Raw genomic sequence first — 17,430 nt, 5'->3', positions numbered from 1 at the left:
AGTTTGCTCTTCAGTGAGCATATAAATCAATTATGCTTGTGCATTAAAAAGAAACAGCTTTGCAACTAGAATGTTAATTAAAATTGATTGTGTTACACAAACATCTTGGTATGCTTAATGAGCCAGAGCATAGTTTTGATAGAGCAGGAAAGATAAATGGTTATAATTAAGAGCTTTTGGCCAACCATTACTTTACCTCATGATATTTCTTGTTCCCTGGGATAAGAGGTGCATCCATTTGAATGCCAGTGTACTATGAACTTGAGCACTGGACAGCCACAGGTTTGAGACACTCATGGTCTGAATCTCAGGTTGTGACATAATATTCTATATACCCAATCATATCAGCTACCAATACAGATAATTTTGTCTTCCTTTCCAATGTGATGCCTTTTATTGCAACTTCTTGCCTAATTTCCCTGACTAATAACTGCAGCATAATTTCAATAGAAGTAGCCATGATACGTGTACATTCTTGTTCATGATCTCAGGAGGAAAACACTCAATATTTTATCATGAAATATAATGTGACCTGTGGATTTTTTCATATGTGCCTTTATTAGGATCAAGGAAATCCCCTTTTAATCTTAGTTTGTTGAGTGCCTTTATAATAAAAAGGTGTCAGATTCTATAGCTGTTGAGATGATCAGGTGGGTTTCTTTTTATTAATGTAGTGTATTATACATTAGTTGATTTTCAGATATTAAACCAACCTTGCATTTCTCAGATAAATCCCACTTTGTCATGTTATATAATCTTTTTTATATGTGACTAGATTTGGTTTCCTAATACTTTGTCAAGTTTCTTGTATCTATATTTATAGGAGATGTAAGTCTCAGTTTTATTTTCTTGCGATATCTTTGTCTGGTGTTGGTATGAGGGTGATACTGGCCTTATATAATCAGTTAGGAACTATTCTATCCTTTTCATTTTCTGGAAGAGTTTGTGAAAAAGTAGTAGAAATTCTTCTTTACCTGTTTTGTAGAATTCACCAGTGAAGCCATTTGTGTGTGAGCTTCTCTTTGCAAGTAATTTTTGGTTTGGGTTTTATTTCAATTTCTGATTCAATCTCTTTGACAGGTCTATTCAGATTTTCTGTTTCTTCCTGAGTCATGTCTGATAGTTTGTCATTGCTTACTTTTTTTAGTATTTAAATTCAATTTAGTTAAGATATAGTGTAGTACTCGTTTCAGGGATAGAATTTAGTGATTCATCAGTTGCATATAACACCCAGTGCTCATCAAGCACATCATATGCCTTCCTTAATGCTCATTACCCAGGTACCCCATTTCCCACTCACCACCCCTCCAGCAACCCTCAGTTTGTTTGCTATAGATAAGAGGCTCTTATGCTTTGCCTCCCTTTCTGTTTGTATCTTGTTTTATTTTCCCTTCCTTCGCCTATGTTCATCTTTTTTGTTTCTTAAACTCCACATATGAGTGAAATCATATGGTATTTTTCTTTCTCTGACTGATTTATTTCACTTAGCATAATACTCTCTAGTTCCATCCAAGTTGTTGCAAATGGCAAGATTTCATTTTTCTGATGGCTGAGTAATATTCCACTGTGTGTGTGTGAATATATATATATATATATATATATATATATATATACACACACCATATTTTCTTTGTTCATCCATCAGTTGATGGACATTTGGGCTCTTTTCATAACTATCTTACACTGTTGGTGGGAATGCAAATGGGTGTAGCCACTCTAGAACCCAGTATGGAAGTTCCTCAAAAAGTTAAAAATAGAATAACCCTATGACCCAGCAATTGCACTACTATTTACCCAAAGACACAAAAATATTGATTCAAAGGGACACATGCACTATGATGTTTATAGCTGCATTATCAACAGCACAAGGGATGCATTTTTTTTTTTAAGATTTTATTTATTTCCGAGAGAGAGAGCACAAGTCCAAGGAAGAGGGAGAGGGAGAAGCAGGCTCCTCCTCACTGAGCAGGGACCAAATGCGCCCCCCGCCCCCCACCCACCAGGACCCTGGGATCATGACCTGAGCTGAAGGCAGATGCTTAACTGACTGAGCCACCCAGGCACCCCCAAGGGATGCATTTTTTTTTTCTTTCCAAGGGATGCATTTTAAATACAAAAGACATTTGGGATGGAACTTGAAGGACAGAAAATATGTATAATCTAAACAGCATGAGAAGGCTACTGCACATGTAGTAATAGCAAAGTAGACATGAGGGAAAGAAGTATTAATAGAGACACAGACATTGAATAATGAAAGGGCAAATCATCAGAAAGCATAGAATTATGAAATGTGCAGAATGCTTAAAACAGCTATGACATACATAAAAGGAAAAAAATGTTAAAATCAAAGAGTTTGATAAATCTGTAGTCATAATTAGACTTTTAATATCCCTTTTACAAACCTTACCATATAAATAAGGATATAGCAAATATGAGAAAGATTATTTACTTCTTGAAACCGACATTCCCAGAACAGGAACCCAACTGTAAAATACATGTGATTTTAAATTGCACGTGGAACATGGCCAAAATATATGCCAGGCCATAAAAGCATCATGACAAATTTGAAAAGATTGAAATAAATTTGAAAAGATAAAAAAAAAATCTTACACTGTGATACTGAACCATACCACAATCAAAATAGAAATGAGGAAGAACAGAAGATCTAAAGTATCCCCAGATATTTCAGTATTAGACTATATATACCTTTGAATAACTCTGAGCCAAAAAATCATGAGAGAAATTAGAAAATATCTTAGACATCAAAATATAACCTACCCAAAGGTGTGGAATGTAGCTTAAAGCACTAATTTAGAGAGAAATTTGTAGCTTTAGGATGCTTATATTAGAAAAGAAGAAAGCGTTAAAACTTGTCTAAGTTTTGACTTAGGAAGCCAGAAAAAGATGAACAAATCAAGTATATGGGAATAAATACTAAAGATGGAATACATCTATAAAATAGAAAACAACCAATACAGAAAATTAATAAAACACAAGCAGGTTCTTTGAAAAAGTTTAACCCCCCCCCCAAAAAAAAGAAAGAAAAAAAGAAAAAGTTTAAAAATTCCTAAACCACTACTAGCAAGACTGATCAAGAAAGAGATAATCACAGAGCACCCAGACTAATGACATGAGGAATAAAAGAGGATTCACTGTAGAGATTGCTGGGATAAATATGGAATATTACAAATTACTCCAGACCAAAAAGATTTACAATTTACATAAAATGGGTAAATTCCTTGAAAACAACCCTACCCAAGTGGACATGTAATGAGATAGAAAATTTTAATGGGTGTTTATCAAATTTATTAGATTTGGTTTTTTTAAACCTTCTTACAAAGAAAACCTCCTATTGTGGTGATTTCTTTGTGAATTCTATGGAGCATTTTAAGAAAATAAAAAGGAAGGATTTGGTCAAATATTGCCAAATTGCATAATTGTGAGTGGATAAAAATGTCCTATCCATGAAAAGAGGCTCAAAGATTGAGGCTAAAACCAAAGGCCACCTCTGTATTAGGTACAGGAGATTTCCAAAATTAAAAGACAAAAAAGGTTGAAAATAAAGGATGGAAAACAGCTATTCTGGGAAACAGCTTACAGGAAAAAGAAAGCTGTGGGAATAAAATTTTCTGACGACATGGAATCAAGTGGAAGATATTCAGCACAAGAAAAAGAAAGCCTTGTAACAATGGTACAGTCACCAAGAAAACTTAATAGTCATAAATCTTCGGTTACTCCAGCATCTCTTTGAAATAAAAGAGAAACTATTAGATTGTTCAGATATATTGACAAACCCACAAGCCTCACCGGAAATAGTAATGCATTCTAAAATTGACAGACCAAATTGAACCATTAAGTCAGCCCACCAGGAACTTGACTAACTCATCCGGCTCTCACAATAGACATATTTAGGGAATATGCTTTGTTACCAGTGAAAGGAAATACATAACATTTTTAGAAATCTATAAACTATAATAGAAATAGATTGTGTTCATCACACCCTAGAAGAAAAGTAAATTGTCAAAGTAGAAATAATAGAAACCGCACTCTCTGATAAAATCTAATGAAATTAGAAATAGCAGGGACAGACCAAAAGTAATCTCCTTGTGGAATTTATAAATTAGACTTCTGAATAACTTTTCTATTAAAAGGAAATGGAAATTGAAATTAGAGGCTTTTTGGAGAAGAACGACAGTAAGTAACTACAAATCAAAAACTATAGGATTTGGCTAAAGCAGTAGTTATAGGAATATTTATGCCCTTAAATGCATTTATTAGAAAATGCAAAAGATTGGCAATAAATATCTGTCAAGGAAAAAATAATATAAGTTTGTGTAAAGAAGGAGGAAGCAATTGTTAAAATTTAAATCAGAAACTAATTATATAGAAAACTATCAGAAAGCATAGATCTTAATAATAAACCAAAAGCTCATTCACTGTGAAGATCAACAAACATGAACAGCTTCAAAAGTCTGATGTAGAGAGAAAAGGAAAAAGAACATTAAAATCAAGAAAATTATGCTTCAAAAATGGAGACTTTTGAAATTATAAAAGAATATTATGTAGAATATTTTACATCTGAAAATCTAAATGAAACAGTTTTCCAGGAAAATTATCAAGATTGACTGAAGGAATAGAGACAGTAAACAAGGTAGAAATGTGACTTGTCTACTCCGAAAAACAGAATCTGGGTCAGGAATACAACTGAAAGGGCGTAAGTCCTGACCACACCACCTAATAGAGATATGACTTAGACAATTATATCAGCTTCTCTGGGCCACTGTTTCTCCTTGGTAAAACGAGGTAATGATAGTAACTACTATCCATGACTTTTATGATGATTTAGTGGTTTATACATGTAAAGCCTTTAGAACAGTACTTGGCAGAAAGTAAATAATCTATCTTCTTATCATCACCATCTTGTATCATCATGTCATCACCAGGATCATCATCATGATCACCATCATGGTCACACCATTAATGTCATCACCATCACCCGTCACCATCATCATCAACGTTATCACCATCACTATCATCAGACAGTTTTACAGCTGACGTTTACCAAACCTTCTAGAAGAGATCATTTATGTGTTATTTAAACAGTTTCCGACCAAAAAAAAAGATGTAATGTTTCTGAACTCAGCCTTATGAAGCTGACATTACCTTGAAATCAGAAAGAAACCAGGTCAGCACAGAATCAAAGAAAGCCCATCGGAGCCTCTCCTGTAAAGATGGACGTGAAAGATGGCAAACCCAAATTCAGCAGATGAGTTACTGTGTCCCTCTTCAGTCACAGGAGTGCCAAGGGGCCTCCATTCTTCTGAGGTGCTGTTTCACACTCCCCTCCCACCACACTGCCTGGCTAAGCAGGAGGCTCCCAGATAATGTGTTGGGGAGATGCGAGACTGGTGGCTTCTGACCAAGGATGGGCTGAGGACTGGAGTGCTGTCTGAAAGCAAGATATTCTTGGAGGGGTGGAGGGGGGCATGTAAGGACATAGGGTGCTTACCCCTCCTGCGCTGTAAGCAACTCAAAACAAGTACATCTTACTTGTCTCTGTCATTACAGCCTTGTATGGGACTAGATATATTTGGTGTGTATACATCCTTCTATTACAGACTTAACTGTTACTCAAAAAAAATGTGAACAGATGTCATTATCTGGCCAGGTATTTGAAATCACTGTGCATCACCTTAGGAGACAGCTCAGTGCCCAGGGCGTCATCGAGTGAGGCTCAGGTTTTGGTTTGAAGTCAAACTTTTGTTGACTGTTCCTAATAGAGGAGGTATTTGAGAGTGTGAGCTGAGTGGAGCCTTCCCATCATGATGACAATGGGGGTGGGGGGGTTGCTCTGTTCACTGGTTATCTGCTTTGTTTCCTTCCCTGTGGGCTCACAGCTGTGCACACGCATTTCTGAGTTGCTTCTGAGCCTTCTGTGCATCGATATTCAGAGTGTTGATGCTCTGTTCTCTGTACCAGTCCTTCTGTCTCCTCAGTATCTCTGGCCAAACTCATTGACTGGAGGGTCTCTTGCAGTCTGAGACACCACCTGATGTCTCCTTAGATGTCTATTTGAATTCCAGCTTTGATTATTCATTGTGGTTTGGCCCTTTTAATACCCCTGAACACTTCTATTCTTGGATTAAATGAGGTTTTAAAGAGGCTTTGAACTTTTTAATGATTTAAAGGATGTCTCTAGACACCTGAGCGGTTCCGTTGGTTAGGCATCCACTTCTCGATTTCGGCTCGGGTCATGGTATCAGGGACATGAGATCGAGCCCTGCATTGGGCTCTGTGCGCAGTGGGGAATCTGCTTGGGATTCATATTCATATTATCGCTCTCTCTCTCTCAAATAAATAAATAAGTAAATATTTTAAAAATAAAAATAAAAAAGGATGTCTCAAAGAGGCATACAATTCTTATAAATGCTTTTATCTACCTTCAACCTGTCAGTAGCAAAATTGTAACTTAATTTTTCACGTGATCATAGGAAGAAGTTTGCATGTTCATCAGCTTGGGGTAAGAATGGTCCCTGAAATCTTTAGGGAACCTCAGTAAACATTTAGCTGCATGATTGCTGAGAGAAGGTGAATCTGACTGGATTGTACTGGGGAGGGTAAGGACTTAGTGTCTCCCTAAGTGAGCAGATGTAAGGAAGGGCCAGGAGGTCTTCAAGGGCAGCAGCTGCCAGGACATCAGTGGCAGGGAAGGGGCCACGTGCAGGCATCGAAGTGCTAGTTGCATAGGAGAGTCAGAAAAAGATTATTTTGCTTTCACAATGACCTGGTACTTGTAGGGCAATTTTGGGGAACCAGCAAGTTGACCAGACACAGTTGTGGACACATTGTTCTATGGACATATTGTTGGTTTTAGCTCCATTTTCATTTCTCAAAAACTGAATGAGGAAAGAAGTCCTCATTAAGTCCTAATTAAGCCCAAAGTATTACTGATGGCTTTCCAGGATAATGGAAACTACCCCCACACTAACCTGTTCCTTTTTGTTTCCGGATAGAACATCGATTCTGGGGATCTCCTTTGGAGCTGCATTTCTCCTGCTCGCCTTTATCCTTTTCATCTGCTTTGCTGGACAGCTTTTGGTAGGTACTTCAAATTTGGAACTTACTTGAAAACTGTGCTCTTTGAGTGAAAACTGTTTTTTTGCTGGATACAGGGGAGCTTGTTGATTTACCCTTTTAAGAGCTACAGGTCCCGGTAAAGCAACATGCACCCTTCATGTCAGCAGCCCAGAATATCAACTGAGGCAGATTGTGCACAGCTAAGACACTAGTTTGAAGATTATTTCAAGTGTTGTATGTCACACCATAAACCTATATTCGTGTTTATTTATTTCTGTCATCACGTTGTATCCTCTCTGACTTTTCAGAGTATTTATAGCTGTAAGCACTAGTATAATAGGAGGCTTTTCACATACAAGGGAATTGAAATTTAAACCAATATGTCTTTTATATCCACTTTCAAGACAAAATTTTGGAACATGTGAAAATAGCAAATGTAAAAATACATTTGGTGAGTGTTTTAATTTAAACCAATCACTGCAAGCTGTTATGGTTCAAGTGCTAGTTCAGGATGTAAGAATCAAATCTAAGTGTATTCTTGAGTCAAAGCAAGTAACTCCATGAGAACATCATAAGGAAGCCAACAATGAGATGGAAATCCAAAAAGATAGTCAGTGCTTTATCTTGTTCATTGGAGATGTGTGGAAACAAGAAGGTGTGGAAACCAAGAAAGGTCACCCTGAGCCAGCTCTCAAGCATCAGGTACAGTCTAGTCTGATGGGTTGAAATCTTTTTGCCAAAAAGCATTAAGATTTCAGTGTATGTCTCTGCCTCTCAACAACGGATGCTCTATACCATCTCTGCTGTGTACCTTTGCAAATTAATGTGGGGTTTGTTTGCTATATCATAATTTAGACGTTTCAAATTGGACTGGAAACTCTTCCAAAACTGGCATTGTGGTTTCAGATTTCCTGGAATGCACACACGGCATCTCAGGTTTCTTAAAAATCCCCTGAAAAACTATAGGGTATAAATATTGCCCCATGGGAATCGGTGTCAAGTTTCTAAAATACCTAATATACAAAGAAGTCTGGTTTTCCATGTTCACATGTTCCTTAGGTGGAAAAACACATGGGCTCCACTCTGTTTTCCTGGCCCTCAGAAAGCTTCTGCAGCCCCCTTCTCAGGTTTTCAGAAAAAGAGCTATCCTTTGTGGGGTCCCACTGGAAACCCAAGTCCTGTTCAGCTGACGGCAGCTTCTACCATTGTGTCTAACGGGCCACATTTCTCATTTTCTGTTCCGAGGAATCCAGTCTTCAGGGTGGGGGAAACAGTATATTTTTAAGGTTTCAAGCTGACTTTTTCTTTCCACTAAATTGCTATCGAAAAGAAACAGAGAAGTGGGTGCTGGAAGGAGAATCTCCAGAGCAACTTTGCTGCCTTTGAGAGAATGCTTTTGTCTTATGTAATATCTCTCCTCTCAGCCTGGATAGAATCCCACCAACCTGCCATGGCTCCTCGTCTCTCCCAGGCCCATCCTCTGGTGCTTCCGGGCCGTCAGGATCCCACACCCAGGATGCCTGCTTCCTCCCCTTCCCAGGGGCTTCCTAAGACCCTGACACCCACACACCAGATGCAAGGGAGTCTGTAACTCTGTGTTGTCTCAAAGCGCAAATTTCAGTGCTGGGAATGAACTGGTGCCTGCCTCCCCCTCAAAAGAAGCCTGGATTTTGCCAAAGTGATCAGGAAGACTAGGCTTGAGGACGTCTTTCTTTCTTTTTTTAAAGATTTTATTTATTTATTCATGAGAGACACAGAGAGAGGCAGAGACACAGGCAGAGGGAGAAGCAGGCTCCCTGCGGGGAACCCCATGCCGGACTCAATCCCGGGGATTCTGGGATCACACCCTGAGCCACAGGCAGATGCTCAACCATTGAGCCACCCAGGTGTCCTTAAGGACAGCTTTTTTTCTGAACTTGAATTGGTAGGATCAGTGAATGAGGCTCCCTCCATCCCCACCAGTGGCCAGCTGTAATCCTTGGTCGAGAGGTAACTCTGGTAAAATTCAAAAAAGGAACTCTTCTCATTCCTATAAGAGGTTCTTTGTACTGTGTAAACAATTCTGTAAGGACTTTTTTCTAACCATCAATATCCAACAAATGAAGGCACAACCAGTCTAAAAAGGCTTTCAATGTGCTTTCTATTCTGTCCTCCAAATTCAGTCAAAAGTGAACATGTGTCACAGATAATCTTAGCGGTCATGGAGAAGAATCCTGACATCCTAACTGCTCATTCCCTGACCTCTTGAAACCCCACCAATTATATGAAGTGTTACCATGTTTTGCATTTCTCTTTGGATTAAATACTGAGTTTATGAAAGAGTACTTAATATCCCTGAAACATTGATATCCTTCATATCCTTCCATTACCATATGTTAACGTAAATACCAGAGGCAACACTGTGGTAATAGTGCTGGTACTAAACTCCCTGCAGGAAGAATTCAAGTAACATTCTTTGATAAAGGAGGTTGAGAAAACGTAACCCTGGGATGCCTGGGTGGCTCAGTGGTTGAGAGTCTGCCTTTGTCCAGGGCATGATCCTGAAGTCCCAGGATCGAGTACCCCATCTCCGGCTCCCCACAAGGAGCCTGCTTCTCCCTCTGCCTGCGTCTCTGCCTCTCTCTGTACCTCTCATGAATAAATAAATAAAATCTTTAAAAAGAGAGAGAGAGAGAAAAGATAACTCTAAGATTTTCTTTCCAAGAGCTTGACTTTTGTCCCATTGTGTTGCACAAAAAGGATCTGCTACTACCTGGTCATTTGGTACAGCGGGGTTTGATAAAAAAGTAGAGACACGTTAAGATGGGCAAAAAATAAGAGTGATCATGAAATGCAGGGCTGTTTTTCTGTTTTGTTTTTTTCCTTTTGATAGAAAAATCAGACACTTGTTCAGTCTGATAAAAAAGTCTGGGAACTTACTTGTTACCACTGTTCCTATTATGAGAAGCCCAGAGCGCACCCCTCTCTGCCCCTCACTCCCGCTCTCACTGCACTAGTGGCTCCCAGCACTACCTCTGCCGCCTGTTGCCTACTTCACTCTGTGGGTGGGTCCTGCAACTGCTTGCCTTCTAGAACCTTTCTCAGAAGCCCACCAGCCCCTGCAGTGGGCGCTTCTGTGAGTGCTGTGGGACTTAGGATCTGTGCCATATAATTTAGCATTTGATTATGTAACAACTTAGTTGACTCCCCCTCTTTTTTTTTTTTTTTAATTTTTCTGGTGAGTGTGACTGTTGTTTCCCCTACATAGAGTAGTTTTTTTTCTGAGATAAGAATTGTTTCCCACACTCACTTTTGTCTCCCAGTGAATCCAGCAGAATGCTGCCCACAGGAATGCATGTAATAGCATGCGTGGGGGCACCTGGGTGGCTCAGTCGTTGAGCGTCTGCCTTTAGCTCAGGTCAGGATCCCAGGGTCCTGGGATTGAGTCCTGCATTGGGCTCCCTGCAGGGAGCGTGCTTCTCCCTCTGCCTGTGTCTCTGCCTCTCTCTGTGTCTCTCATGAATAAGTAAATAAAATCTTTAAAAAAAAACAACAACAAACAAATCAGGGGATTCCCGGGTGGCTCAGCAGTTCGGAGCCTGCCTTTGGCCCAGGGCATGGTCCTGGAGTCCCAGGATCGAGTCCTGCATCAGGATCCTGGCATGGAGTCTGCTTCTCCCTTTGCCTGTGTCTCTGCCTCTCTCTCTCTCTCTCTATGTCTGTCATGAATGAATAAATAAATAAGATAAAAAAAATAAGCATGCACGAAGGAAGCACTACTGGACTAAAGGCATCTCGGTGAGGCTCCCCTCCACTGTGTGCACTCATCCAGCTCCACGCAGTCCCTCCGCGGCCTCCCCAGCACCACCACCAGGCCAGTTAGGCGTCCCCGAGTGCCACAGGGATCTTCCCTTCTCCAGGTGGCCTGGCGTGGGCACAGGTTCTACAGGTAGATGGATGTGTGAAGCACTGGTGAGTGGGTGACCATCTTCTTGCCACAGTGAAATGCCTTCTCACCCATGCTTCGATTCTTTGATTCTGATGTGCTTTGAGTTGTCTCCTCAGTTGGAAATAACCCCCCGGCCTTCCCAAACCAATTTGGCAGAGCCCACCTTTGTCACCAACTTCCCTCATACCTGCTGGTCGGGCTTCTCATCTTATATTATTTTTTTGATCCTTTAGATGGAAAAATCACCAGTGAGTTCACTTCAGCCGTGTTGTGCTCATTGTAGTACTTCCAGCACTTGAAATACAAGATAAATATTTAATCTCCTTAAGCTTGAAGGAACATTGGGTTGCACCCAAAAGCAGCCAGCCTCCTGGCACTGCTGTGCAGAAAATGTCTTGCCCTCATTCTCACCCGGGTTGACTTTTTCCGAGCGTGTGGCTCTGAATTCAGCCCCAGCCACCAACCCCTGCTGCCAGCACTTCCGGGCTCCTGGCCACTGGCACCCTGGCCTCTCCTGGGTCCCCACTTGTCAGGTCTCCACAGGCACCGCTGTGTCAGCACCTTCATGAGGCACTTGCGTCTACAGCAGATGCCGGTTAGCATTTCAGATTTGTAAAACTTGAGAGCAGACAGGGAACCCAGAGATAACCTTGTCCAGCCCCACATTTTGTGGACGAGAGATGCCAAACTCTGGAGGTACCACGTGCTTCAGCAAATTTCCACTCCAGTCACTTAGAGGAAAAGTTTTCCTCCACGATAAAGAATGATCATGATAAAGATCCTCCATGATAAAGAAGGACTTGTAATCTGATTTCTTGATGGTGGAAGTGAAGACTTTGGAGCAGGACCACCAGTTTGAGTGCTGTAAGACCAGCAAAGGTTTCCCTTTCTTGGGTAAGAACCTTCAGAATCCATGCAAAGGGCCTGTGACAGGCAGGATCCCCACAAATAGCTCTGCATCTAATCTCATCTCAGTTTACAAATAACTGTATTATATCAAAAATGATTTGTTCTGCTAGGCATTTTATGTATTGTGGCTCATCTCATGAGAGCCCTTGGAGGAAATGCCCTTTTTGCAGTTAGTGAAACGGGTGCTCACAGATGGTACACATCCGGCCCTGTAGTGTATAGCAAGGAGGTTGGATCAATCCCTAGGACCCTAATGACTAATTGGAAGGTGCCAGCCTGTGTGTGGAGAGTCACCAGCAGGTGACCACGTTCATGGTCGTGGGCATACCTGGCATGGATGTTGCCTTGCAGTGACGGCTAAGTATCCACTGGTCAAAATCACAGAGGTAAGTTAAGACCACCTCACAGAGAGCCACATTTGTATTTCCCTCTGGTCTAGTTTTGATAGACATTATTCAACTTTTGGCCTAATTTATTTAAAACTGGATTCTGGGGAAAGTACAGCTCCATTTTAAAAGAAATTTGATAAGGGAAGCCTGGGTGGCTAAGCAGTTGAGCATCTGCCTTTGGCTCAGTGTGTGATCCCGGGATCCTGGGATCGAGTCCCACATCGGGCTCCCTGCAGGGAGCCTGCTTTTCCCTCTGCCTGTGTCTCTGCCTCTCTCTGTATGTCTCTCATGAATAAATAAATAAAATCTTTTTAAAAAAAGGGCATTTGGTAAGATGGGAAGGGGAAAGTTAATTTACAAGTGGATTTAGACTCTAAAATATTCTAGTAAGAAAGCACCTTTCATAATAATACTTTGCAAAATGTTTTCACATATATGAGAATCCTTCAAATAAGAAAATATATTATTTTACTTGATGACCAAAACACTCCAGTTCATCTAAGTAGAAACTAAAATGGAGAATAAGTTTACATTTTCATTACAGGGGGCAATAAATTAATAATGCTTGTCATTATAATATGAGTAATAATAAGTACAGAATTAAGGCCAGATTGAATACTAGACTACCTGAGTGGATGTACATCTCTGGAACAAATACAAGAGTGACTCTAACCAAAATACCACAAAGAAAACCACCCCCAAAAGTGTCTCTTAGAACAGGGATTCCAGATACAGCAAATGAAAATGCTAGCACACATCAGAAGAGACTTCTCAGTGTGTTTGCCCCCTGTTGTGTGTAGCAGAGATTATGTGATGCCAGCCCAGTGACCCTGTTCCCGGCAGGGATGAAGTCTGTCCTGTAGAAGGACATAGTGTGTAGGTCACACACTGGCTGATAGAAAAGCTCTCTACCCTACCGGAGTTTCTTCCCTTGAAGTCTATTTTCTCCAATATCAGTATAATTCTGCAGCTTTTTGTGTTTCGTACTTTCCCAGACTTCTTTTTTTCCTTCTTTGTATTTGACTTTTCCTTGTCAGTATGTGGGTTTTAGGTGTGTCTCTGGTTTAAAAAAAAAATCCAGTTGCAAGTTATTTCCTCTGATCTAACAGTCTCTGTCAAGTATACTTGTCAAGTATAACACACTTACGTGCATTATAATTACTATGACAGTCTTATTTTGCTTTTTCTTTTTTATTCCAGCATGTATCTTCATTGCTTCTATATATTTTCCCTCCTCTTCTGTGTCCCCTTGGATCCATGGAATTTATTTATTCTCTTTTATTCCCTATAGTGACTTGGAAGTTATGCATCCTAGTATTTTCTTTTGACTGATTAACTTAAAATGTGTAATGTACACAAGACTAACAGAGCTCATCAATGGCTCCACCTTATTGTTGAAGAATACTGTACTCCAAATCTGATGTTCTTGTTCCATCTTCCATTCCATTCCTGAGTATGAAAGATGGAATAAGATGATCAGATTCTTGATCTGTCATTATCCTGAAGAAGGTAAGATGAGAGCTGGGTAAATAGCCTATAAAACAGCACAGAAAGATAAAGAGTTTGGGTTAAATTTTTCTAAATTTAAACTGCTCTTGTTATTCATTGTTTTCATTGTTGTCATCATTTTTGTTTATCCATTTCTCACTTTTCTTCCTGAATATATCATTCCTCCCTCCAGGACTCCATCTCCACATTCCCAAAGGATTGTTCCTTTTCTAACCCTTTGTCTTAAATTTTTTTCTTTATTTAAATTCAATTTGCCAACATATAGTATAACATCCAGTGCTCATCACATCACGTGCCCTCCTTAATGCCCATCACTCAGTTACCCCATCCCCCCCCACTTCCCCTCCAGTTACCCTCCGTTTGTTTCCCAGAGTTAAGAGTCTGTCATGGTTTGTCTCCCTCTCTGATTTCTTCCCATTCAGTTTTCCCTATTTCCCTTATGGTCCCTTGCACTATTTCCTATATTCCATGTATGAGTGAAACCATATGATAATTGTCTTTCTCTGATTGACTATTTCACTCGGCATAATACCCTTTAGTTCCATCCATGTCAATGTAAATGGTAGGAATGCATCCTTTCTGATGGCCAAGTAATATTCCATTGTATATCTAGACCACATCTTCTCTATTCATTGATCTGTCAAAGGACATTGTGGCTCCTTCCATGATTTGGCTATTGTGGACATTGCTGCTGTGAACATTGGGGTGCAGGTGTCCTGGCATTTCACTACATCCTTATCTTTGGAGTAAATCCCCAGCAGTCCAGTTGCTGGGTCGTAGGGTAGCTCTATTTTTAACTCTTCGAGGAACCTCCAAACCTCCAATCCTCTGGAGCAAGAGTGGCTCCACCAGTTCACATTCCCACCAGCAGTGCAAAAGGGTTCCCCTTTCTCCACATCCTCTCCAACATCTGTTGTTTCCTGTCTTATTAATTTTAGCCATTCTGACTGGTGTAAAGTGGTATCTCATTGTGGTTTTGATTTATACTTCCCTGATGACAAGGGATGTTGAGCATTTTTTCATGTGTCTGTTGGCCATGTATAGATTTTCTTTGGAAAAATGTCTGTTCATGTCTTCTGCCCACTTCTTGACTAGATTGTTTTTTGGGTACTGAGTTTGATAAGTTCTTTATAGATCTTAGATACTAGCCCTGTATCTGATATGTCATTTTCAAATATCTTCTCTCATTCCATAGGTTGCCTTTTAGTTTCGTTGACTGTTTCCGTCTTCTTTAATCCTTTCAGTGTGAGCCTGTGCATCATGTACTCAGTGTTTGTATTTAAAAACTGGTCTGTTCTTTCCTTATTGAGAAAGAGTTTGTGATAATTTTTCTAATACTGTGAAAACATTAATCCATATTTTCCATATTAACATATCAAGGAGAAATCTATAGTCTAATTGCTGTTTCTTGGTAGGTAATATATCTTCTCTCTGGTTGTTTTATAGATTTGCTCTTTGTTAGTCATGGGCCAGCGATTTCTGGTGTTGAGGTACAGCTTTACTTTCATTTCCCGTTTGAGAGTCAGGATGTCTCATTAGCCACAGAGCTCATTTTTTTTGCTCCAGGTCCACAAAGCTGTTTCTCCATGGCTCCATGTATTTTGCTTCTTTCCTGGTCTTTCTGTTTTCTTTTTCCTCAAACTTTCGTTACAAGTGTATTTATTGGTTCTTTTTATTATCCTTTCTGTGACTCGAGATTCCTTTAGTGGTTTTTCATCCCTGTCTTTTTGTGCTGTTTTATGAGGTATTTCCTCAGAGCCATCCTACCCTCTTCAGCATAACTATTGCATTTTTCAATATCTATATTTTCGTTTTCATCCCTTGAGAGTCTTTGTGGATAGTTTTTAAAATACATCTGCTATTTTCTTTTAAATGCTCATTCATTATTACTTTAATCCACCTTTGATTATTTTAATCTCATTTTGCAGGCTGTTTCAAATTGATATGATACGTGAAGATCCTGTGGTGCTAATTCTACCTTCTGTTGTGTCTGTTGTTTCTTCCTCTTATGGCCTGTTGCCCTATGTAGTTCATAATTTCTTTTTTATTTTGAGGTCATGTTCAGTGGGATTTGTCCTCCATCAGCTAGCAGGAACTCCAAGGACTTTCTCTGGTCTTTGACTCAATAACCCCTCAATTTGAGGTTCGCATTATGGAGCATATAACATTTCAAACCCATCACTCGTATTTAGAATTAGAATTTATCATTGGAAGTTTATTGATACTTCCCTGAACTAGTGCATGGAGTTTTTCTAGACTCTACATGGCGGGAACAGTCTCCTGAGGCTTCTGGGATTTTGTTTGTTTGTGTTTTTTTTGTTGTTGTTGTTGTTGAAGTATAATTAACATACAGTGTTGTATTAATTTTAGGTGTACTATATAATGATTCAACAATTCTCTACCCTAGTCAGTGCTCATATGATCCAGTCATTCCAATACTGAAATTTTACTCCGAGTAAATGAAAATAATTACTTGAAAAGAGATATGCACACTGAGGCTTCTGGTTTTATTCAGGGATCTTGGTCTTAGCTGCCCATCCTTTGCAAGACCAAGGCAACAATTTCTTTCCTCCTATGGGCATCAAAAGCCCACCCTCCAGGTGTTATAGCTTGCATCCAGTTCCAGAACACTCCCAGGCCAACCTCACATCTTCAGTACCTTTAGCAGTGAGCACCTGTGTTTCTGGCTGCTGGAAATTTCCCTTTGATTCCATGGTTAAGATAAAGAACATGGTGAACAAGTATTTGTTGAGTCCCTGCTCTTTGCTCAACAGTGCTGCTTTGGGAATACAAAGATGGGTATGATATGGTCACCATCCTCAACCAACTCTCCTTGTGGCCAGAGATAACACAATGTGGACAGGCTGTGAGTGCCACACAGTGGATGGATGGCTGAGGAATGTAGTTCACGCAGGGCTTACGGAAGAAACATGTTGATTTTGTAAAATATGATTGATGGAAATAAAGAAGCCTTTCTGCCGGAAATTCAAGTACAATTAAAGAATCAAAGTACACATGGCAGTCTCTGTAGCACTAAATGTTACAAGTAATTATTCCTGCAGCTTGTTGCTACCATTCAAAAAGACAGTCCTTGGGGAATTAAAATGCCAAACTAGATGTTCCTTCAGGCAAATACACAAAAATGCATGTTTATGTGATAAACTTAAATGTTCTTTCAGACAAGATTTTAAGATGAGTTTTGTTTTTCTAATACTAAAAATCTGCTACTTCTCATTAGATTTATAGCTTTTCTAAATGTGTTTCATGTTATTAAACTTCACTTAATAGAAACACCTACTTCTCTCTACTTCTCTAGATTTTATTTTTGAAAAGGACACTGGGGCGCCTGGGTGGCTCAGTCACTTAAGCATCCAACTCTTGATTTTGGCTCAATAAATGCCAAAATATTCTATGAGATGGGATTATTTATAACCTTTCATGAGGATGGTGTGAATTTTGACAAACTTATTTTTCCCTCAGAGACTTTACTTGACTACTTCACCCAAAATAGAATACACTGATCCAAATTATCACATCAGGATCCAGGCGGTGCTTTTTATTCAGAGCCGCAATAGAATCAGGGGTCTCCTTTTCCTTAATCAGATCCTCCTTCTCTTC

The 17,430-nt window shown here is 39.7% G+C and overlaps 1 protein-coding gene across 1 annotated transcript in view; it reads left to right on the top strand.

Moving 5' to 3' along the window:
* The window catches only part of ADCY2 (adenylate cyclase 2), a 385,343-nt gene that overhangs the window by 301,125 nt on the left and 66,788 nt on the right, over window positions 1–17,430 (top strand). The window contains exon 15 of the mRNA XM_055308552.1: window positions 7,014–7,098. Within this exon, the coding sequence (XP_055164527.1) occupies window positions 7,014–7,098 (85 nt within the window). The remainder of the gene's footprint in view (window positions 1–7,013; window positions 7,099–17,430) is intronic.

This window comes from Nyctereutes procyonoides, unplaced genomic scaffold, assembly GCF_905146905.1.
Source record: "Nyctereutes procyonoides isolate TBG_1078 unplaced genomic scaffold, NYPRO_anot_genome, whole genome shotgun sequence".
Classification (NCBI taxonomy): Eukaryota; Metazoa; Chordata; class Mammalia; order Carnivora; family Canidae; genus Nyctereutes; species Nyctereutes procyonoides.
Note: the sequence above shows the minus strand (reverse complement) of the source record. Positions and strands in the feature narration are given on the sequence as shown.